We start from the raw sequence: 24,755 nt of genomic DNA, 5'->3' as shown, positions 1-24,755 counted from the left end.
GACGACTATTGTTGTAAATATTGGGCTATATAAATAAAACTGAATTGAACATATTTGACAAATTTTGATTATTTTAAGACCGGTACTTCATAAATGTGTGCATGATTTTTGATTTTTTTTTATCTTGTTGGTCATGTTACTATTTTTAGTTTTATGGTTTTTGTTTTCTTTTTCTTTTTACTATTAATTATTGTACTTTTAATCGATTCATTGCTTATAAAGACAACTTGCTAGCTCGGGCATTTGCAAAAAAAAAAAAAAAATAGATAAAATGTGCTTTCAGGCAACCACGTCCAACAAAAAGTCTATGTAAACGCGCGTAGAAGCGGGTTTTGTGCTTCCGCTTTGAAACATCTCCAATTATCTGTCGCTACGCAGGTTTTTACCACAGTTTTCTGACTCTACAAACAGATTTCACGCCCATAAAGCATGTGTAAAAGTTAAACTAGTTTAACTTTGACCAGACCTACGTATGTGAACACCATTTGCTTAAGACCCTTTGAGGAACCCGTGTTCTTGAGCGCGCGTCACATGCTCACGCGTGTGTCCGTGGTCTAAGAATGAACTCTGAGTTCATCGCGTTGGTTCTATATTCGCACTGACTTGTTCACATCAATACTAATCTTGTTTTTGTCTTTGTTGAGTCCTCTCCCCATTAGCTCCTCCAGTGTCCCACTGGGATCATTACCCTCCATCTCATCTTCCCTTTGTCTGCCGGGGGGGGGGCATCAGCTCATGGTGAGAACACAAGTCAAACCGATGTGATGATTTTGGAGGAAACCTGATTCTTCTGACAAGTTTTGGTCCAGATTCAGCGACAGATTGATGGATTCGTGGAGGCCGAAATGTTTTTTCTTGAGTGTAGATTTCCATAGTGTGAAATGTATTTGTGACGGACATGTTGAGATGGAGCTCTTGGAGGTCCGATGCAAAGTTAGCAACACAAAGACTGGCAAATATCACAGTTAAGACTCTTTAAAAAAAGAACAATAACAAGTATCGAGCTTGATTTCTTATCTAAGGGAAAACCCAAAGTTTCTGCATAAAAAAGATCAACTGGATTACAGCTCAATACCGAAAAGAAAGTTTTATTTTAATCATTAGAAAACAACTGAAAACATGATTTTAATGTGTTTTCACGACATCATAATTCATGATCAACAACAAACCAGAGAGAAAATCTTCTTTTTGTTTATTAAATGCATATTTTGCCGACAAATATTGCAAGGTGATGGATGGAGAACAACATCTAAATTTAGAAACCAGCAAATTGAAGCAGATTCAATTTAGAATTCAAGAAATCAACAAAATTTCTCACTTTGACTCTGCTGCTGGTGGTTTGTACCATATGGTGCAAAGTCAGCATCTCGGCCCAAAAAAAGCACTTTACCATTTCTAAAGAACTTTTTAGAGCAGTGACCTAATATGCCATCACATTTTGTGAGAGGTCCCAAGTTCAGATCCCGGACAAGCCCCCAATTCATTTACCGCTCCATTCTCTGGGATTGTAAAGGAATACAGCCCTAACAACTCAAAAACTGTCACAAATACCCCATGAATTAAATAAATCTGGATTTACTTACAAAAAACAACAACTTTTTACATAAATATAACTTAATTTATAGATGTAATCTCATAGACAGAAAACACAATCCGAAAGTACAAAAAAAAAGAATTACAGCCTCAGCAGTGACACTAGTACTTAAGTTTCTTTAATTTTTCCCGTGAGCACAACCGCAAAAAGCCAAGAAATTCAACAAAACATTTAAGTGTTCCTGATTTCACAAACATTTAGCTCAGATTTGATATCATTTCTCTCTCCTGCTGGTGATTAGCGGCTTTGCCTCGACGTGTCTGAGCACATCTGTAGTAGATTTGATAGTAACAAGCTTTCCCCCTGTCAGAGTGAATAATAATAATAAGTTTGGATGTTTTCATCTGAATTGGAGCTCACTGTTGCATTTGGTAATATAAACTGTTTGACACCTTTTTCACAGTTGGCGTTTGAGTAAATGTGGATGAAGCATGAAGCGTGTCGCCTTGGCAACGGCCCGCTTCCGTCTGAATGCGGCTGCAGCTGGTATAAAAGGTAATTTGGGGTTAATGGGGGAGAGCCGCTCTGGGTGGGGTGAGGGATCTCAGCAAATGAGGTGAAAGAAACTGTGTCTGGATCTCGGGGGGGGGGGGGGTCTTTGTGTTGCTCCCCATAACAATAAAAAAAGCTCTTATTTTGGCTTCATGGTGGCTTGTGTCAACCTCTTCTCTGAAGTCCGTTCAACATGGAAACAACAACACACACTGATGGGCCTCATAATTTGAGGTTCAAACCCTCAGAAGCCATTTTTGTGACACATCTAGTACTTTGATCACTCGTGTCAGAAGGATGCATTTCCTGCAAAATCTGTAAATGTTTTCGCCTAAAGAGGCTGAATTATGAGGGATCAGATCCCTACAGGACGATTTGAATATTTTATAAAACATAAAAGTGACTTAGTGAACCTCCCTGAGCTTAATCAAGGGTAAAAATCAGATTTGAGAACATGAACATAGAATTGAAATTCTGAAAATGTTAATCCAAACAGCTTCTTTCCAGTCTAAATGATCAGGAAAAAAAAGGTTTGGAACGTCACTGAAAAGAGCTGGAATGCAATTTTGTGCTGCAAAAGAAAATTAGAATTGCTTTAAATATTTAAATTACATAACTAACTTTCAGTAAAACTCTTCTTTAGTGTATAACATTTAAAAACTTAAGATCAAACAACTCAGTTTCCAAGAAAACTTTATTTATCAAAGTAGGCTTTAAAGATCAGCACAGTATGTATGTGGAAACGTTTAGCAAGCGTTTCTTTAAGTACTGTAAAATTAATGTAACTTAAAGGAACAAAGTGACTGAAAACAGGCTATTTCAATTGGGTTTAATCCCAACACTGCTGTATTTAACCCTTGTGCTATCTTAGATGACCCCACCCTTGCATTGACGTGTTCTCCCTACCATGACAAAGGTGGATAAAGGTGGAAAGATTTCATGTAATCCATGGACACCAGTGAAGATCACAAATCATTGAAGAAAAAAGGTTCAGAGCACTGTCTAGTGGGTCTAGATGACCCAACTCCCAATGTTAGAGTGCCTTGGATAGCACAACAGTCTCATGAGCCTAATATCACTCCACCCAATACTACAGTTAATAGAAACTACTATTTTACCAACTTGACTGCGAGTCCTCTGTTTTTGTACTTTATACTTTAAACAAGGTAAAATCAACAAAAAAATCTTGGAGATGCCGGGGATTGAACCCGGGGCCTCATACATGCAAAGCATGCGCTCTACCACTGAGCTACATCCCCGCATAAATCTTAGCGAGCAACTAAGTATTATAAACACTCAGACACACAGATTGTATCGTTAATTGTTGATGGTATTTAATGATGAATCAGATTAAAATTTACCAGAGAAAAAACTATTTTTTTTATTTAACGTTTCATAGACAAAATACAACAACATACGAATTATACCCCGCCCCCGAGGAGGGGGGGGGGGTATAATACTCTCAGATGCCATCAACATACAGTTTTAAATCACTTACAAAAAAACAAAGAAATACAGATTAAAATGATTGCACAGGTCAGGACAGAAACTAATAAAAGCAACAAGGAAATTTGTTTAGGTATTATCTTAGCACCTACCAAGGACTGTAATTTTTTAGTGAGCAATAATATACTTTAAATTCGTTAATAAAACTTGGGGGGAAAACTATTAATAACCTGCATTTGGTGATTCAATATTCGTTTATTACATTCTAATTTTTTTTTTTTGTACTGGCTCCAATTCTTCACTTCAACGTCTCCACCACTAGATGTCGCTGTTGCACGCAGGGATGCAGGAGCTGACATCAGCAGTCAGACCTGCGGGTTCGCCGATTTTCTCTGCCTTGTTTTTGACGTAGTTTTAAGTCACAACATGCCAAGCCAATGGGCTTTGACCAGCGACACCTGTAATTTACACGCACCTGTTCACGAGCGGCCAAGGGAAATTTGCGCACCGACAGAGACGGAGCAGACTGTCTTGTAGTGAGAAATGAGATGAGGATTTATCCTTTAAGAGTTGGCATTTTTCTGGTTTGTGCTTGTTTCCTGTCAGTGTCCTGGATCAAATCCTACGGGAGTGATGGTAAGTGTGGGTTTGTCATTTTCCTTTTATAAATAAAGCTTAAACCAAAGCGAAACCAGCTGTTGAGTTCTAACTCAACTTTTTTTTGTTTTGGACTTAAGAGTTCTCAACATGAAATTAACAAATGCAAACTATTTATGTCAAATTAAAGTAATTTCATATTATTTTTAAAAACATTATCTTAAAACATGAAATTATTACTTATATATGAGTTTAATCAACTTTATTCTACTGTTTAAATTCCAATCCTGCATTAAGAAGAACTCACCTGAGAAAATGTTTTTTTTAATTATGTTTCTTTAAAATTGTACAACATCTTTATGCAAAAAAATATCACACTTGAAGTTTATTTTATCAAGTAAACTTGAGTAAAAGTGTAGGAAATGCACTATAGATCGTGTACATGTAGTGTAGGAAGTATACTGACTAATTACTTTAAATTTAAGTTTACAATGTATAGATGCTATGTAAAAAATAAACTTTAAGTATGCCGGCTCGCTTTTAGTACAGACTATTGTAGTACACTTACACAGACTACTCTTTTCTAACGGATGTTCAGCAACACAAATGTGCTTCTGATGTGGCAGAAGGACCGCTTTCATCCTCTCCTATCATTTCTGCAGATTCAAGGATGCCGGAGCTGCATTCGCTGTACAGGCGCCTGTTAGTTGCTGAGGAGTTAGGGGTGCAGGTCAGAAATGACCTCAGCATCATTCTGGAACATCTGGTCAACAAGTCCAAAGGGGAAAATGCCACCTTCTCTTATGTCAACGCAACAGAAACCATCCCTCAAGGTAGGTATAAAGATCCAGCTTTGTGATTGGTTGACGTCCGTCAATCCAGGGAAAAAAAGCTTCAGTAGAGTAACAACAACAAAACCTTTCAGAGTATCGACTTTCTCGACACTATTAAAGCATTTCTGAAAAGAAAAAAAGGAGATGTTTCTGAGAAATACTACATCTTTTAAGAGAGTCACGAATAAGGGTGACTTGACCTGCTGAAGATAAGCCAAGTTGTGTTTTTACAAGTAGGTAATTGTGTGTCAGACCAAGAATGTTGATTACAAAGAAGTATTTGTGAGACACAACTCTTATATCACTAAAAAAGGTTAAAGAAAGAAGGAAAAACAAGCGTGACTCCACTGACAGATACAGAGGTGACGATTTGAAAATATAGTTTTGTCTTTGGACAATTAAAAAACAAACAAAAAAAAGGCCTGCATGGTTGTCTGCGTTTTCAGTAACTGGTTTGACAGCTCCTGACAGGATCTCGTCTGCAGGATATTTGGGGTTGTGGGCATGTTTTTCAGGAGGATGATGGTGGTTTCACCAGACTTCCTTGGTGGTGGAGTGGTGAAGCAAACTGTATCCATGTCTCGCTGTGGTTCAAAGTTCATGGTACAGGAGGCGGTAAGGCCTCCGCCTCTCAACGTGTGTTTGTATCGTCTTTAGCAACAGAGACACTCAAGCAGCTGAAGATCCAGCTGGACCATCGGACGTTCTACCTGCCCAACATTTACCAGTACCTGCCCCACCTGAGGGAGCATGTGGACAGCCTGGTTCCCAACGTGCTGCTGGGGCGGGGGCGCCATGGAGGTACGGATCTTCAACCCCTGAGCTGTACGACTCGTCCATGATGTTCTAGTTTGACCCTTAGAACATTTGTGTGTCGTGGAGGTGGTTGTGGTGCAGAGGTAGAGCGGACAAACTTTTATTGGTAGATCACAGGTTTGGTGTTGAAGTGCTCTTGGGCAACACACTGAACCCCCGAAATTGCTACTGGTGGTTGAGGGTGGCGCCAGCGTTCACAGCGAACACGATTCGTCCAGTTGCAATGTCAAGGCAACGCATAGATGCCATCAAAGGTCCTGCAGCGAGATTTGAGCATCGGCCACACTGAGAATTTAAATATCTGAACTTTGACAAAGAAGACGCGTTCTGTCAGCCAATCAGGGACTCAGCCTTGGCCTGTGACGTGTTGATGATGTAGAGTCCAGAACAAACATGGAGGAGAATCTAATCGTTCTTCTCCCGAACTTTGTGATAAGTTTCTTTCTCTAATCAAAACAATCAAATAGAAAATGTGTCTGATTTTTATTGTTATTGTTATTTTTCCCTCTTCGGATTACGCGGGACAGCGAGTCGTCAAACTGGCTCACAGAGAGACAGAAGTTCAGCTGAAAGCGTTGGTCATTCAGACGCAGCTCCTGTATGACCTTCTGTAGAGCTCTTTGAAATAAACAAACCTAATCTGTCAACATCATCCGTGCCCTATTGTGTATCGTCAAATCAACACTTCTGTGAAGCGGTAAGGCTGAAACCTTTGGCGATGGCTCCTCCCACACGTGTCTGGGCCGCCAACTTTATAAAGACGATTTCGGACAAACGTCGAGCAGCAAGTTTGGCAAAAGATAGGCATCTTGCAAATTGGACACACGAGTTGTGTTTGTTGTGAACGCAGCAGTGGAGCCATAGTCTGTGTGTACATGTGTGTAAATCGGACCGTGACCGTAAAGCGCCACATCAGTTTCCCATTTGAGGAAACTGTTGTGAGCGCCGGTGATTGGTGGTCATAAATACAAACGGACAACGGTCCCTCACTCCCTACCTCTCCTCACGCTCCCCCTGCAGTGTCTCTGGTTCTGGGCATCCCCACTGTCAAGCGTGAGAAGCAGAGCTACCTGGTCAACACGCTCAGCTCTCTGCTCTTCAGCCTGACCGCCAGCGAGAAGGAGGATCTCCTCATCATCGTCTTCGTAGCTGAGGTGCTCTTCATCTCCTCTGCCGCCACGCATCATCGACAACAAACAGCAAACATTGTCGGGTTTTTTTGCCTCCTTTTACATCGTTTACATTACCAACAAGTTGGGAAGAGGAAGGGACATGCAGATGCAGAGTTACTGTCGTTTGTTATCAGATTCCTGATTTTTCGTTGGCGTTGTATAGTCGGCAAAAGAGGCTGTTATTTTGTTCTCTTGATCTTCAATCAAAGAAGCATCCAGTCCTGTCATTTAAGCCTGTTTAGCTTTTGAAACGCTCAAGACAAAGAAAATGTTAAAGTTGAAAGGAAACTGTTGCAGTTCACAGCCAACTGTGGCCAATCTTGATTTTCTTCATCACAGACGTGCGCAAACGTGAACAAAGAGGAACTTCGTCTGACCTGTGCAGCCAGTTAGTCTGGTTATTATTAGAACACCAATAATCAGTCCAAGACCAGAATATTTTCTAAGTGGTGGCCCACGCTAATTATGATAGCAAGGAGGAAGGAGCCCTAGCAAGTTGAAATGATTTAGCCTTTTTATCACTACGACCCATTTTGATACCATAAGATGTTATTATGGCCTGCAGCAGCAGTCCTGGACTGTTAGCTTACACCTAGCACCCAGTGAAAATGAATTAAAATGGTGTTGGAGATATACTAAAGACATTTTGAGATTATTATGGGATGGCCACAGGCAGGGGCGGAGCTAGAATATTTTAAATGGGGGGTGGGAAGATGGCAGAAGACTTTGGAAGGGGGACAAAACACCATTACAAATTAAATGTTTTTTTTATTGTTTTATAATATATTTCATAATGATACTATTATCAATTGAAAAATGGGGCCGGGGGTGAGAGTAGCTCCGCCCCCTGTCCACAGGCCCTACAGCTTGCTGGACATGTTATGCTAAAGTATGACATTTGGCAAATTGTAGCAATTTTATACAATGATAAATACATCAATATGGTTTGAGTGATCTTACACACCGGATTAACAACCAAAATCAAAGTTTTGTTGACCTTTGACCTCAGGAAGAGGCTGTAAAAAAAAAAAAAAAAAGACCTTTAGCACCTTCTATAAATTCAAACTCCTCCTAGGCGTTTTGACCCATCACCTCCTAACTCCTCAAACATTACTGGAAGCTACTTGTTAAAATTTCTTCAGAGTTTGTATATTTTTAACAGTGTTTGCCTAGCGATCTCGCAAAAGTGGTGTTTGCCTGGTTCTCGCACATTTTTTACCAGAAAATTGTCAAAATTTTTAGCCCATGAATCACTGGTTTAAGCTTCAGGAAACAGTATAACCTACAAAAGGAACACATTGGGAATATGGGCGTGGTTAACAAAAAACCTCCGTTCCCGAGGAAATTCAAAAGTTTACCTTGCCCGATTCTTCTAAAAATTACATAGATGTGTTGATCACCTTCAGGCGACCAAAAAATAAAATGGTTGCTATGGAGATGAAACAAAAGAAAAGCCGCCATTTTGATAAAAGTGTGCTTTGTTTTTCATGAATTTGTCACATGTTGCTCTGACCATGGTGACAGTGTGAAGCAGCCGCTCGCGTTATTAATTCTGCCATATCTCCTTTTTTCTTCTTTTGCTTCTCCAGACAGATTCAGATTATGTGAACAGCGTGGCAAAGACCATCAATGACAAGTGAGGAGCCTTTTCTCTGCTGTCGGTGCTGAATAAATCCATCCAGGTTCCTCTTCCCTTTTGTTTTTGCAGCAGAATGGTGCCATATGCAAACTCTTATCAGCTTTTCACAAAGGACACAGGCCCCTCAGTTGGTCTAAATTTATGTTGCCAGATCTGCTCCACCCGCCCACGCTCGTCTTTGGACTCACGTTTTCTAGGAAAATGGCCTCTTTCGTGGTTTCACACATTTTGACACATGATTTTTTTTTACTTTTTACTAAATTTCAGATTTTATTTTTCTATTTAAAGTCAAAGTATTCTAATGGAACAACAGATAAATCCTTTAGGATCGACAAACATTTCAGAATGAATGTGGATATCAGTGCACAGCCATAAAGCTGTTAATTAGTGCTAAGCCGTGTTTCCACACTGCTCACTATGACGTCTGCAGATAAGCAGGAGTAGATATCGCTGAGCCTTCAGTATTGCATTTATGTTGAGAAAAAGATGGATAACACTTTATTTATTTTTTCCTTATCTAAAAAATATAAAACAGCATTTAATTTTTTTAGTAATGCCTTAAAATATCTGCACATTATCAGCATTATTTTAATTTTTGGTTCTTAATAAGGAAATATTTATAAAGGGCAAATCAATGTGATATAATTCTGGTTTAATATTCTTCTTTGTAGGTTTTTCTTAAAAATAATTTCTTGAACATAATCTTTTGAAAGCATGAGACCAAAGTAATTTGTTTTTCATATCAGCACAAGTGCCTCTTTTCTTTTACTGGTTTAGTTTGGTTTGGAAATTGGGTTTGAAATCTTCTCTTCTAAGTTCCTAAAGAACTTCCTACATTTTTAGAGTAAAAAAAAAAGATTTTTGTTAAATGACTGCTACTAAAATTCCACTCTCAGTTCTTCTGCATTTAGTTAATTTGGGTCCAGAACTTGAAAGTAAAATGCGTTTGAAACAGTTTGTCCGTTTGGTCGTTTTCTCTTCCTGTGTAGTTTTTCCAAAGAGGTGGAGGCCGGCCTGCTGGAGGTGGTTTCTCCTTCCCAGCATTACTACCCCGACTTCAGCACCATCAAGGAAACCTTCGGAGACTCCAAAGAGAGAGTCAAGTACGCACAGAACTCCATATCTGCTTTCTTGACACGTTTGGGATGTTTTCGACTTCATTCGCGATCAGGCAGTGATTCTTTAGGAATCAGAAGCCTTTATTGTCATTGTATACAATAATACAACCATTTTTGTAGCACCCTTTGAGTGTTGATACTATAAAATTAATCAAAATATGTAGAAGTAACCACTAAAAATACAAGTATGAAAAAATAGAATAAAGTGGAGTGCACTTCATTGCACTCCAAAGTGCAAGTGTTATTTTTCTTTTCCTATTTTGAGAGTCAATTAAAATTGTTTTATTCCCAAACTACATTCATTTTCTTCCTGTTTCAAAACACATCTTTAGTATATTTTTGTGTTTTTGTTCTTGTAAAAAATGGTTGATTTTAATCTGGTAAATAAAAAATTTAAAAAAAGTCACAGAGCTTCGATGATAGGAATGCGTCAGGCCTTGAATTGGTGGGATTGATTGGTCTCGATAACCTCAATTGTCCAAATGCAGACATCAGTTTTTGTGCTTAAAGGTTCTTGAAATTGGGATTATTATTTTTTTTATCTTGAGGTGTCGTAATTTTCTGGATTCTTTAGATGGAGAGCCAAGCAGAATCTGGACTTCAGCTTCCTCATGCTCTACGCTCAAGACAAAGGAGATTATTATGTTCAGGTATCGGAGCACAACTGTTCAAAATCAATTAAAGATCAAGTATGTTGAGATGTGATGGATAAGTTCAGTGCTGACTTGAAACAAATCGACTACCTTAGAAATGTTCCACGAACCATTGACCAAATGAGTTTTCCCTTTGTGTTGCAGTTAGAAGACGATGTTGTGGCAAAGGATGGTTACTATAGCGACATGAAGACGTACACCATCAGGGAGGCGTCAGAGGATTGGCTCTACTTGGAGTTTTCGCAGCTTGGGTTTATCGGTGTGTATTTTTGGCGAGCCGTCGTTCTGTCTTGGCGCTTTCGCGATAACGTCCATTTTCCAGGAAAGCTGTTCCGGACCCGGGACCTGCCCATGATCGCAGAGTTCTTCCTGATGTTCCACAGAGACAAACCTGTCGACTGGTTACTGGACCACATTCTGTGGGTGAAAGCCTGCCATCCGGAGAAGGACAAAGTAAGCGCAGAGTTGAAACTTCCAACAAGTAACCACAGATTTATACATGTCTATATTTCCGTTCTGTTTGGATACTTTATGTTTTTACGATTCGGTGGAGCTACGACATTATCAGCCAATGAAATATTACATAAAAATCGCCAACTTAAAGACCCACTATGATGGCAACTGTGTTCTTGTGGCATTTTTCTGATAATATTAAGAACATTAATAGTATTTCATTATTCAAATTGCTGTTAATCTGAGCTCTCAGCAACAGGGAAGGGAAGAGGGGTTGGGGTTGCTCTGCGCCAATCGTCCCGCCCACAACTTGGAGGCAAATTTAAAACGAACTACTGCGGCTCTGCAGAAACTGTCCTAGAAAAGGATAATGGATTTTATATTTTGGCTAAAAAAAATAAATCAATAAAAAATTATACTGTATTCATCCCTCAATGGGGAAATTCTTCTCCGCATTTGACCCATCCCCTGGGGGAGCGGTGAGCTGCAGCTGAACCGCGCTCGGGAGGCAGTAGTGTTAAGGGCCTTGCCTAAGGACCCCCACTGGGTGATGTTAACTGCTCGCCATTGATATGGTAATTGCCCCCCAGTACCATTGCTTATTCCCCTCCGGGAATCGAACCCTGGATTCCTGCATGGTAGCTTGTCACCTTACCAACCGAGCCACCCAGCCACATAAATGGTTCAAAATATGATCCATAAATACGGCTCAATCCTAATTAATAGACTGAACGATTTGAAAATGGATTAGAGTGGGACTTTATAGAATCTGCACTGTGAAAGACTCAAACTCTAAACCTAAACTTTCCATCTTTTCCAGAAAGACTGTGACGCTCAGAAGGCTTTGCTGAAGCAGAGATACAAGCCGTCGCTCTTCCAGCATGTGGGCCTCCACTCCTCTCTGCCTGGGAAAATACAAAATCTGAAGGTGAGCGCCCCCCTTTCATGGGATTGTGCATGATCAGGTGATGGGAGCTCCTCCTTTTTTGTCTGATTATTGGACCAGATGCTACCTAAATGACCTAAATGATTCAAAGCAGGCATGTCCAAAGTCCGGTCAGTGAGACAAATGCGGCCCACATTCAGATTTTAATCGCCCCTTAGGCTCCTGTCATAAAATCCCTGCGTTTTCCACAAAGTGTAAGAACGATTTCTTGATTGCGATTGGCCAAATTATTTTTTTTTAAGCAGTTGTAAACCTCTGATGACACGGTCCGGTCGCTGGACCCCTCTGTGACACTTTCTTGCCTATTTTTTAAAATGCCAGCTCTACATATAAAATGAAAGGTTAACAGTGAACGCTATGGCTTCCGGAACAATCATTTCAGTGAAATAAGAAACAATTGTGTCTGCCTCATACCAGGAGACTTTGGCTTTTCAATATCAAGAGGGACTCTTGCATGTTATGGTTCATTCCAGAATTGGAGAACATTTTAGGTCCCACCCATGATATTTCATATCATCCTCATACAAAACATGTGTTTTCTGACTAAATGTATTTGTCTTGAGACAGAATCTACAAAAACTTCAAGAAAAGAATGCTTGAAAATAGTTTAAAAAATACAAGACAAGTCTGGAGTACCCCTAAAATGCCATTTCTCCCTTTGTCCCTTAAATAAAACTGTTAAAATTAAATGTAAAATTCATTTTTTGGGGTCTTTTATTCCATCGGTGTCTCTTCCAACTGTGGAAACATTTGTTTTTCAATAATAAATATCAATGGAACGTGTCTCACAACCCTGTCTCCATAATTCTTTTCTCATTTGAGGAGATTTTAAAAAGTGATTAGAGTAAAGGCATCTCTTCTCGAATGTTTTTCATGTTTTTTTACCAAATACCAAAATGCAGCAAGATAAGATTATGTTGTTGTTTTTTAATTGTGTACATAAGCAAGTTTGTCCTCTTGGCCATCAGTAACAGCAGGCTGAACAACAGATTTCTGCTCCTGAGAGAAAGCTAATATTAGCAGATTTGCAACCCTGTTGGCTGCAAAATAGCTATCAGGGTTGCACGAAGCTCTGTAATTACCAAATGTTTGAGGGAATAAAAATGGTACCATTGGTCTGGCACTCAAACGTTTCACCTCACCAAATCTGGCCCCCTTTGAAAAAGTTTGAACACCACCTGGTTTAAGGGAAAGCCTTGAAGAAGTCTTAAGGTCGTGTCACACAGCCGCTACGTACATTCTGCGCATTTTCTTAGTATGAAATGTTGGTCTTTCGTGATCCATGCGTGACCTACGTCATTCATAAGCGTTTCTTGCATCCGTCGTTCGATGTTGTGCACTGATGTCCGTGGAGGGTTTCAGCCAACGGGTCTTTACGTGAATTCGGTTTTGAGCTATTCAGAATCTTTGGTTGGTTTAAAATTATGCAATTTAAGCAAATTTTACGTAAATCTAAGGCAGCTGTGCGTAATTTTTGCGATATTTACATTTGTGTCTTTCCACAATCGTTCCACGTTCGTCTAACAGACTTTTCACAAATGTACCACTGATGTATATCTTTTATATCACAAATATGGCGCACATTTCCCGTTCAAATTACGTAACTGACACAGGAATCACCAATGAATTGTGTAAAAACAGCGTAACAATCGTGCACGGCTCATGTTCTGCATTGATTTACGTGTTCTTTGCGTGGTTTAATCAGACTTTTTCCATGGTTTTAGTATCGTACATTCGTCATAGTCCTGTAAAAATTCTCTCCCTTTTTCTAAGTATATTGACAAATTTTCATCTGTGCATTACGTGCAGATTGTATGTAGTGTCTGTGGGACACGGCATTTATGAGGGGAAAGTTGGAACATAGGGTCTGGCTGCTCATTTTCTTCACAGAAGTCTAAACTTTTTACTGCTTCCACTGTTTCTCATGACATCTTCCTCCAAATCGTCAGCGCAAAGCTCAGAGCCACCAAGCTGAAGGAATCTTTTTTTCCAAAAGCTTTAGAAGAACATTTTAGTTTTCAGTTTGTTTTTTTATTTTTTTAGTTCTTTTGGATTTTGTTTCTGTAGTTTAAACTTCAAATATTTTGTATATTCTGTTGTATTTATGTGTTTGAAAGAGTTGTTTTTTTTTTTTTTTGTTTCTGTTGTAACTTTTTTTCTCCGACGTGAACATTTGCCTCTAGAAAACGGAATGTGAAAACTTTTTTTCGTATTTTAAAATCTAAATTAACTTTAGTGCATTGACTTATTTTAAAGCAAACAAAAGGAATATAAAATGTTATAACAGGTGAAAATGCAGTGACTCCTTTCTTCTCTGGTCCTCAGGATAAAGACTTCATGAAGCAGACCCTCCACAAAGCCCACGTTAACCCCCCCGCAGAGCTGACCTCCAGCCTGAAACATTACAAGCAGCACAGCCTGGACCGGCTCTACCAAGGCCAGGACTTCTTCTGGGCTTTAACGCCCGTCAAGGGCGATTACGTCTTCATCAACTTCACCAAACCAATCCACGTTTCTGGGTGAGGGCTCTTCTTCTTCTTCTTCTTCTTCTTCTTTTTGTTTATCTACCGGCTCTCTAAAACGCAGACGTGGACTATTGTATGTGTGCACCTGACTGAAGCGCTGGATCAGTCAAAGAGGCTTTTTCATCTGCCAAGGGCAGGGAGGGGTCACGTAGACCTGTTTGCTCAGATCATTTCCGACATAAAATGTCAACATGAGGGTAAGAAAAGGAGCCCACACCTTTTTGTTTTCACACCCGAATGCGTCTAATCCTAACTTTCTGTGGTCCTGTTTGAATGCACAACAGTGGAAATAGTTTTCATTCCTTCAAAGCCTGTATTGCATCCTTCCTTCTCCAAACTGGGTTTGAAACGGGTTTGTCTTCTCTGCTGGGATTAAGAGTGTGCGCTTTACCAGGGAAGACTTTATGCCACTCTGTTTACATTCCAAGTTTGTGCTCCCCCCACAAATCAAGAGGCAAATTTCTAATGAACTCTGCAGAAACTATGTCCTAGAAAACAACAGAGGTTGTGGCTGAAAACTATGGTGGCCCTGAAGTGCAAATCCCATTAATGAGTCAGTCAAATCACAGAAACACTTTAAAGATCAGTAAAAAAAAGCAAAACAAATGTTTAAAAACATTACATTTAGAAAAAGAAACAAATTCCAGAAACCAAAACGCAATAAATAACCAGAACAGGTAGGTACTATGAGACATCGCTGGCTGGATGATGATATCCAACATCAATTAATGTCAAATAATGTTCAATTGAAATGATGGACAAATGTCCTCATCCAATCAGCGACGTCTCATAGTACCTACCTTTTCCGGTTTCAGTAATCAAAAGTAACTTACAAAAATCAAAGCAAAATGTTTAAAAAAAGAAACGCATAAAGAAACCAGAAAGAGTAGATACTGTGGGGCATCGCTGATTGGATGATGATGTTTGCGTTTCACGTCTTGAGACTGCATAAGTCTGTTGAAAAAAAAAAATTGAGGACCACTAAGGCACAGCAGCTGGATGAAGAACCCTCGTCTTCATCAGAATGAGCTTGAATGGGCGTACAGTTTTTCCCACATGCAGCACCTTAGCTAAAAACAAATAAATAAATGGTTTTGCAAAATTACAGTTGAGGGTTTGCTGCTCTTGACGTCTGAAGGTTTCAGAGAAATCATGTGAGATGAAAACCAGCAGCAGCTCAAAGTTCAGGTTTGCTCACAGGGGAAAACTGCACTTGACTGTTTCTGGGTCAGCAAGGCAAGATGTTTCCCTCCAGGGCTGTTGCTGCCGTGTGCTTTGTTGTGAATTAATACAGGTGAGTTTGTTTTCCTTAGAAAGTGTGATTTCCTCCCCAGAGGTGACTTTAACCTTTGTAGAACTGAAGGTGTTGCTGGCAGAAGGAAATCTTATCTGAGGCTTTGAATCCCAACTCATAGTTGCCTGGCTCTACGTTTCCAGAGGCAAAAAAGACATGAAAGAAAATCAGAGTGTTACATTTTTTAATGGGTTTGTTTTGAGCATTTATCCGTAAAAAGATGACATTTGTTGGTTGACAAAATGTACTCATTCAACGATATTTTATTGGATGGATGGATGGATGGATGGATGGATGGATTATTTATCCCAATCAGGAGAATTTTGTTTGACAAAACCCATTCCATACCCATCACCCAGATCTACACACAATAGATAAGTAAAAATATAATAAAAACTTAAATTCTTCCCAACAGATATCATATTAGAAAATCTTAAAAAATATCAAAACACTGTTTATATTTAAAGAAAATAATTTAGAACGAAACAAAATGGTAAAAAAAAAAAGGAATGCTTGAGAATATCAAAACTATGTTTCATATGACGTGATATTTTCAGAGTTTTCCTGTAAAGTGATCAAAAGAGAATTTGTCCCAACTTTTACTCACCGTTGATCCTTTTCAGCCTTTTGCTGAAGGCTAATCAATGAAAGACTCATCCAACCACTGATCTACCTTCTGGAAATGACAAACTGCACTGAAAATGTGAGGAAAAGCTGTTTTAGTCCTAATTATAGTCGTTTTTATCATTAGGAATTCCTAGAAATTCGAGGAAAGCCTGCCTTCATTTCCCATCATTCTTACAGTTTGGAGCCAGAAGCCAGCTCAGACGAGGCAAACGTGCACAAATCTATTTGTTTACATGATTATGCATCAGAATGGAGCAGAGTAGGGAGCCTGTAGCCCAAAAGACCATTGATTCACAATAATTTAAGTAAATAAATACTCAGAAATCCAGTTTTTCATTTAATTTTTTTTTACATTTGTCCTTCATCATCAGGAAAAGTGTCACAAGGAAATGTTAAATACACCAAAAACACTTTTCATTCTTTAAGAACATCAAATCCCCCTCTGAGCAGGACGTTCTTGCAGAATCAGCTGAAAGGCTCCTTTCTGCTCAAACGTGGCTCCGTTTGGGAGTGGGTTCCTCCTTGTGCAGCTGTAGTTTTCCTTTTCCGTGACCCCTCTGAAGCACTCGTTTGTCGCCGATTCAGAGTTTTGCATGTTTGTCTGAACGCACATTCAAGTGTCTGCCATTATCAGGCTTCTGCAGAACTCTGTGGATAACCGATGAGCTGGAAATGCAATCAGGAGCATTACGGCTGAAGCCCTAAGCGGCTCCGTTTTTTTTTAATTTTTGTTTTAGTCATTCAGAACATGTGTTTTATGGCTTGTGGAGCCTGAGGCTCCGTTCTCCTCTGGGCATCATTGCCCGTTTGCTAATAAACAAAGACTAGAGAGGTCTACATAGAAGAGGAAATGGTGGCTGGCTGAAGAACATGTTTTATTGTTTTTGCTTTTTTCTCCACTGCAGGTTCCTATTTCGCAGTGGAAACATCGAGACGAGTGCAGATAAATTCTACAACACCACGGTGGAAGTGCAGCCTGCCAACGTGAGTAACCGGCTCTGCACGTCTCGGTTTTCCTCTCAGGTTTGGCGCCTCGACCAGCCATCTGCTGTCAGTCGTCTGCCTCCTCCGGTGTGCACGAGTCTGTGTGTGCACGTTATCAAACAGGCCGTTACACAGAAGAGGAAGAGCATTGTGTGACATTAACCCTGTGATGGCGGTAAGGGGGAAGCTGGGCTTTTTTTCTCCTTTCATTGGCATTATTTAACCAAAGACCAGACTCCATTCAGGTTCAGGTTTTGCCATTTCTAACCTGTATCTAAAACTGGAGTGAGTGAGTGTGACACCGCCCACAGAAAACCGTTTTCTTCCGCCTACAATCAAAAGAAGTCATTTCAGTCGGCATTTATTTTGCAGGATGGATGATGCGTTGTTGTTGGTGCATAGTTGGAAGTTTTTCATTAATGACTCATTGAAAATAGGAAAAAATATCATAAAGTTCAGGAGGCCTGAGCAGGCTGGCTCACCGTCCCGCAAAAGGTCTCCGTTTGGCCGCCAGCTCGCCTCCGGGGTCCGGCCAAAACATCGCGACCGCTCCAGCTCCATTAGAGTCTATGGGATTTTGGTGGCAGAGGATTGATTATTTATTGTTTTTTTTGTGCTTTTTTAGTGTATCAGTATATTTTTCCTAAATTTTGGTCTTTGAAAATCATAGTCTTATGTGGGCATTGCTTTATTTCATGAATAATGTTATTTATTTTATTAAAAATATCATGAATGAATGAAACTTTATTCATAGCACTTTACAACTCCTTGAAGGTACCAAAGGGGCTTCACAATAAAAAAAAAAGAGATCTAAAATGGGAACAAAAGTTTTAAACTAAATCTCTAGAATATTCAGTTTTTGAATAAAAATTTCAATCCAAATGTTTTCATCCACATTCCATGTTATATCATTCTGACTCCGTGTATCTGCTCGTGGTCCGGCCCTTCTGTCCAATTTTAGAACCCAATGTGGCCCGCCAGTTAAAATAATTGCTCACCCCTGATGTATACAGTCAATGGTTGAAATCCAGCAATTTCTACAGTATTGCATTTAGCAATTCATCCTCTGTAAACCAGAAATCAAGGATGCGCAGAAAGTTTGAACCTTGAGCTTTCCTGCAGCTTTTGTTGTTATCTGCATTAATGATATTTAGTCCAACCTGAGAGAAGGAGGAGGAGGAGGAGGAGCACTCCTCTTTGTAGCCACTTCTTGTCATTTCTGCTCCACTGCTCACACGACAAACCTCCAGTTACAATCACTACAGCGGAAGCAAACACACCCCTGCAGAGAGTGTCTGTCAAAGGTGGTTGTGATATCTCACCGTGATCTGCTCCGTGTGCCGGCTACAGCTTAAAAACATGAGATAAATGATGAGGGAAGTGGAGGATGAATCACGCTGTGGAATGATCATAATGTGGGATTTGCCAGCCTGTAGTTGAAGCGACATTGTGCAACGGTTAAGCAAGCGGTTCGTATCAGGTACAGCAGGTTGGATCAGGTTTCTTTGACCAGGTCCAAGGGTCAGTCTTTTGTTTTTCTGGTTTTTGTAATAAATTGGCAAACATTGGTGAACTTTGAGTCATGAGGTCACAGTAATATGACGCGCAGAATCACACATTAAGCAGTTCTAATGGTCTTTTTTTTCCTGAGTGACTAATTCAGGTATTTATAACCACTCTCCTGCTTTCATCCAGGTGGTAAAAAACCATGATAGTGGTTTGGGTCACGAGTCAGAATTTAACTGACCGATAGAAGCAGTCAAAGCCTCCTGTGTGGGGTCGGAAGGTGAAGTTAGACTGCATTTTAGTTATGTTAAAAAGGTTTCTTGGCCTTGTCTTTAACCCCGTCATGCCTGAATTTATCATTCTTCTGCATTTTCTCCATTGAATGTGGTGCTAAATGAAGGGGAGTCGTGAGGGAGTTTAATCTACTTCTCTAGAAAGTGTGGGGGGGGGTTGTGATTTGGAGTTGACTCCCCCATTGCTGAAGCAATTGAGTGAAAAAAAAGAACTGGTCTGAGTGGTCCCTCCATACAGGAAGTACCTGCTGGCTCCAGGAAGCCAAAATCCCATAGACTTCTGTAGAGAAATAAATTAGTCATTCTATTGGTCAGAATAACCATTCTGGACCTGATACCTTTTTTTAAACGGGTTCTTGATGATCCTGTTAAAAAATAAATAAAAAAGCCAGTGAGCGGCTGAAAGTCCGTCGTGATTTCGTCAGAATTATTGCGCTGTAGGTCAGCAAAAGCTATAAGCCTAGACTGAAGAATTAAACCTGTTAACGTGGTGTTTTAGGACAGATAGGAACAGTAGAAGTGCACATGTAGCACTCTGCTTTCTACAGACAAATCATGCAAAACAGCAAATGCAAAGTCAAACTAAACACTTGATGCTGATTAGAAAAGCTTTACTGACTGGAAAACGCAGAGCAGAACTTTCCTGTCGTGTCGGAAGTGTTCCCTTATGTTAATTGAACAAACTGCGCTTCCTGATGTCGAGTTCTCATCTTTTCTTGCCAACAAATGTCTCAACTAATAAAAAGTGTTTGCTCCTCGTTTTAGGGTTTAATAAAAGACAAACTGCTTCCTAAATACAAGAAATCGGACAAGGGCTTCTTCATTATAGGTGAGTATTGCATTAAAAAAAAGGTCTTCTAGACTGAAAACAATCTTATCTGGATCCTAATGGTTACTCTTACTTTCAGTTGAAGTTCAATTCAATTCTAATTATATAACCCAATTACTTTACACCAGTAATTGTACAAAACAAAAAATTAATTATAAACTACAATAGCTGATTGCTAAACAAACAAACTAAACTAAACTTGTAGAGTTAGATGCACCAATTCTTCCCTAAGAGTTACTGGTACATCGCCTGTCCGCCCTTGGAGAGGATCCCTCCTTTATGTGGAGATCCATGGGGGATACCCAGTCTAGTTTAGTCTGTTTAGTTTAGTTTAGTTTAGTTTAGCAATCAGCTAATGTATTTTATAATTGGTTTTATGGTCTTATACAATTGCCGATATGAAGCCCATTGACACAACTGTTTTAATATTGGGCTATATAAATAACATCGAATTGGTCCTGGATATGCTGCACAGGTAAAAAAAAATGCAGTTCTACATGCCTGAGATATGTGAGCCTTAAGTGTTAAATCCTGGTCAAATAAAACCCCTAGGTTTCTAATTGTGGATTTGGAGACTATACTTACACCATCCAGTGAGATAAACTGAGCAGACGGAGAATCTCTGAGGTTTTTGGGACCTAGTATAATGACCTCGGCTTTTTTCTGGGTTTAGGAGGAGGTAATTAATTGTCATTCAGGGTTTGATGTCTCTGACGCAGTCGTTCAGTTTCTCTATGTGGTCATTCTGGTCACGTTTAATGGATAAATACAACTGCGTATCATCTGCATAACAGTGAAAATTCCTGTTTCCTGATTGTGTGTCGTAAGGGTAGCATGTTCAGCATAAACAGGATGGGTCTTAAAACTGAGCCCTGTGGGACTCCGTAGCTAACTTGAGTCCAGTGAGAGGACTGTCCATTTACATGAACAAACTGGTGCCTATCGGATAAATAGGATTCAAACCAGTGGAGGGTAGATCCTCTGATCCCTATGTCATGCTCTAACCTTTGGAGTAAAATGCTGTGGTCGATGGTGTCAAAGGCTGCACTGAGGTCTAACAGGACCAGAATAGAGAGTAGTCCCTTCTCTGAGGTTCAAACTATGCAGATGAGAGCAGGAGGGTGTTTGCATCCCTATGTAAATAGTCAGAGATTCTTTGGTTTTCAGCTGCCGTTTTTCTCTAGAATTTTGGGACTTTTTCCTGCATTTGCACATAAAAACTCCTGTGGTTAACGGCTTTAATGGAAACTCTCATGCATGAGACCCGTTTTCTGCTTCAGGTGCGTTTGTCAATGGAGTAGCTGAAGGTGAAATCGAAGAAACGCTGCAGCCAGTTTCAGCCCTGCGCCTGGTGTTTCAGTCGGACTCTGACCTTTGGGCTCTGCTCAGTGAGGTGTGGTCTTCTTTAAGTCTGCTTTTTCTTAATGATTTACACATTTTTGTTCTTATTCTTGGAGTCTTGTCTGCTGCAGGTGAGTTCTTCCCAACTGTGAGAGCATTTAGACAGATTGGCCAACAAACTCAAAACAATTCCATGAATTATTTACTACTGAAGCAGCACAAGTCTGCAGTTCTGGCCAACAGGACAAAAATCCACTTTGTCTTTATATCTTTTTTTTTTCTCTTTGTAATCGAAACGACAGCAGATCCGGGTGAAAATGTCTAGAATCTAATGCATATCCAGCTCTCTGCAATGTACTGCAGGATGGGCAGAGATGTCACATGATCAGACCTTTTAACCCTCTAGTTTAGGATAAAAACTGCATTAAAAGGAACAAACATGGCAGACAGCAACATTTCCACAATACATCAAACTCCAAATGCTAATTCCACTTCTGTTGCATTGGTCTGCTTCTGCACACGTCCTGCATGAGGTTTATTTTTGCTCTACAGATACCTTTTAGAGCAACAAGAGAAGCAGGTTGCATTTAAAAAAACAATAATGTGATCATCTTCTGATCTATTTTCAAACCGTTCCCAGTGATTTTGGCATTGCGATTATGCCAAAATTTAACAAAAAACCTGTCAAACTAGGACATATTTATGCAGAGCAGCAGGAGTTAATTAGAAATTCAACTCTGAGTTGTGGGCGGGGCCAGGGCGGGGCCATCCCATCCCCCTCCCCGTTGCTGAGAACTCTCTGTTTACACGCTCTCCTGCTAGCTTACAGCCACTCACACCCCTAACCTAACATTAGTGGTGCAACATAGATGGTGAGCAATATTAGAGCTATCCGTTCAGATGTCCGCTCGAACGAGGAAAACAAAGATCCATTGGCCTGACAGTGGATGATCCGGACGACTTTAGCTCGATCATTTTTTTCGTCTTCTGCTGATTCACAATGATTTGAGTATTTCAAGAAATACTCTGAAAAACACTAAAAACACTATTTACATCAGAGTCGTTCCATAAGAGTCATATCAACAATATGTGTTCTGACCTTCGATGTAAACGCTCCAACACAAAATCCATGTTGTTGTTTTTTTTTTTTAAATAATGGATCACTTTAGCATAAAAGCTCATTAATCCTATTTTATCTAAATAAAGTAATTTAATTTAATTCTTCTAACAGTTGCTGGGTTTACGTTATCTGTCAGCTGTCCACTACGGGGGCTAAAAAAAAATAAACCAGGTTCTTGTCGGGATTCGTGTTCGACTCACTATTTTTTAGTATTTTCTCCTTAAGGTAGCATCAAACCAAAAGTAATGACTAATAGATGTTTTTAAGAACTACATTAAATCTTTCTGCAGATTAGTTTTAATATTCATAAATAAAGAAAAAAACACGTTCTTCCATTTGTCAGGCAGCTTTCACTGAACTTTCCACTTTACATGGAAATCATTTAAATATTTCTGTTTTGTGTATATAAAAAACACATTTTACTAGACGTAAGGTTAAATCTTGTATTCCTCAGTATTAATCAATCTAATCTATGCATGTAAAATGCAAAGAGGTGGTTAGGGTTAGGTGTTTCTGGTTGAGTGAGTGTTTTGAAAGGGAAAAAAAAAACGCAAAGCGAAACTTGTTTTAATGTAGACACAATCATGTTTCTGTGGGAACGGCTGTTGTGAAGGCAGGACTTAAAAAAACCAAAGTCTACATTCTTTGTTGACAAAGCTCTGGGTGTTGGATTTCCTTAAATGTCATGTGTCTGATCAACGTTTAAAAGTTTCCTCTGAGCGCGTCTGACCTAATGTTCACCTTTCCTGTCCGTCAGGTTCACATAAAAGTTTGAGGAAACTCCTCTCGCTCCCCCTAAAGGACAAAGACTTCAAAGCCCAAGTGCCTTCATCGGCAGACACGTCTGAAGAAGATGAAGGGGTTAAATTATTCTGTGGAAAGAACCTGGCACATCTCTGCTGCTACTCCGTATAGATGGAACTCTGGTTTGCACTAAAGACTGTTTTTTTGTACAAATAAAGAAAATGTGTCATCACATGATCCAGAAACATGATCCTGTCTTTCTTTACCAAATTAAGAAATCCTCATTACAGTTCCAGTACTAATTATTTGTTTTTCTGTCGTCGTTGTTTAGTTAAAACGTTGCTTTGATCTGATGTTTTTCATTTCTTTAAAGCTGTTTTTATAAAAGAAAATAATGTGTAAAAAAGGAAACAAGGAAAACAAAAATTTCAGACACTTGATTTAGTAAAAAGAAACAAATCTGCATTAAAGCTGCAACAGGAGTCCTGCTCTGTTGAAAAGAAATGAAAACTAAATGGTTTCATTTTCTTCTTGAAGTGATGCCACGTCTGTCGTTAACTTGGTAAACATTAGTTTAAACTATACCAATATTATACTAATATAATATTGTCTGATCTTGTTCGAGATGTGAGGGAGTAATAAAGTACGTTTGAATTTGAATATTCAAACTAGTAACCAAAGATAAAAAAAGTTCATCTTTAAATCTCCTTTTACTGTCACTTTCTGCAAAAAGCACAAATAAAATCACCAAGTTCCTGGAAAAACTCCTCCATAACAAACTGTATGTATACTGTAGCTGATTTTATATCATTTTTTGAGGCACGTTTATTAATTGAATCCGGAAAAAACGCCTCTGCTAATATATTGTCAGGGTTCTGACTTTTTCCTTAATGAAGAGAAGAACCCCACAGGAGATGAGAATTCCTGCTAGACGTCTGCATGAGAATCAGCCTGTCACAGCGCGAACTGTCACAGAGGAGTTAAGCCTTCCTAGTGCATGGAGCCTCTTTTTATTGAAAACTGAATGTAGGTCATTTAATCAGGAATAACAGGAACATCATATTCTTGTATAATCAGAACATTTCAGGTCATTGCTTTCTAACTGAAAGATAGAACTGAGACAATCATATTATGGTGATAATAGAGTGTTGGCAAATAATGATTACGCAACTTACATAAGTATATATATCTATAGATATATATATCTATAGATAGATAGATAGATGCATAATACCAATGTGGGGTTCTTGCCCAAGGACACTTCAACAAATGGGCCGGCAGGGCCATAGGCTGAACCTGCCATCTTCCTTTTAAAGGTTGACCTGCTGTTTATGAATAAATCAGCTTGGATGGGTGGAAACAAAAGGGAGTTTTAGGGAGTTAAAAGCTGTATTTTGAAGGTGAAGCTCTTTCATAAGAATGAACTGCAGGTCATGCAGCAAATAAACATAAAAATCCTCCTTACTTTCACAACACTGGAAGATTCTAGTGATTAAATAGGCACTAAACTGTTAAAAATACAAGGTTGTGAAAGTAAAATATTCTGGATAGGATCACATGTGTTGTACTCACCTGTACCTAATCAAACATCCTGGCATTCTCTTTACTGGATTTATATTCCACTTTAGACATTTGGCTCCCTGAGTTTCATCAGTTTTAATCAGTTGGAGATGTTTTCTTGGTAATGATCTCTTCCATCTCATAATTTGCTCCCGTTCATACATTTAATTGTC

At 39.4% G+C, this 24,755-nt stretch overlaps 1 protein-coding gene and 1 non-coding gene across 2 annotated transcripts; one reads left to right on the top strand and one right to left on the bottom strand.

Moving 5' to 3' along the window:
* Positions 1-3,273: 3,273 nt before the first annotated feature.
* On the bottom strand, positions 3,274-3,345 carry trnaa-ugc. The gene has a single exon. It is a non-coding gene; the product is annotated as a tRNA-Ala (tRNA).
* A 617-nt stretch (positions 3,346-3,962) lies between these two features.
* LOC101168876 (alpha-1,3-mannosyl-glycoprotein 4-beta-N-acetylglucosaminyltransferase B) lies at positions 3,963-23,267 on the top strand. The gene is made up of 15 exons (XM_004073594.4): positions 3,963-4,168; positions 4,792-4,962; positions 5,620-5,763; positions 6,799-6,932; positions 8,540-8,586; positions 9,579-9,692; positions 10,282-10,357; positions 10,505-10,619; positions 10,683-10,813; positions 11,634-11,741; positions 14,085-14,278; positions 17,111-17,189; positions 19,754-19,817; positions 21,098-21,210; positions 23,036-23,267. The coding sequence occupies exons 1-15, from the start codon at positions 4,081-4,083 to the stop codon at positions 23,051-23,053; spliced, it is 1,596 nt and encodes a 531-aa protein (XP_004073642.1). The 5' UTR covers positions 3,963-4,080; the 3' UTR covers positions 23,054-23,267.
* The last annotated feature ends 1,488 nt before the right edge of the window (positions 23,268-24,755 follow it).

Source organism: Oryzias latipes, chromosome 10 (assembly GCF_002234675.1).
Source record: "Oryzias latipes chromosome 10, ASM223467v1".
Taxonomy (NCBI): domain Eukaryota; kingdom Metazoa; phylum Chordata; class Actinopteri; order Beloniformes; family Adrianichthyidae; genus Oryzias; species Oryzias latipes.
This window is presented reverse-complemented; position numbering and strand designations above follow the sequence as displayed.

What these genes read in the sequence shown, in the direction of transcription:
- LOC101168876 (XM_004073594.4), top strand. Translation starts at nt 4,081, where the DNA reads ATGAGGATTTATCCTTTAAGAGTTGGCATTTTTCTGGTTTGTGCTTGT. An exon ending in AACAGAAACCATCCCTCAAG is followed by an intron (nt 4,963 to 5,619) that starts GTAGGTATAAAG and finishes TATCGTCTTTAG; the next exon opens with CAACAGAGACACTCAAGCAG. An exon ending in TTCGCAGCTTGGGTTTATCG is followed by an intron (nt 10,620 to 10,682) that starts GTGTGTATTTTT and finishes TCCATTTTCCAG; the next exon opens with GAAAGCTGTTCCGGACCCGG.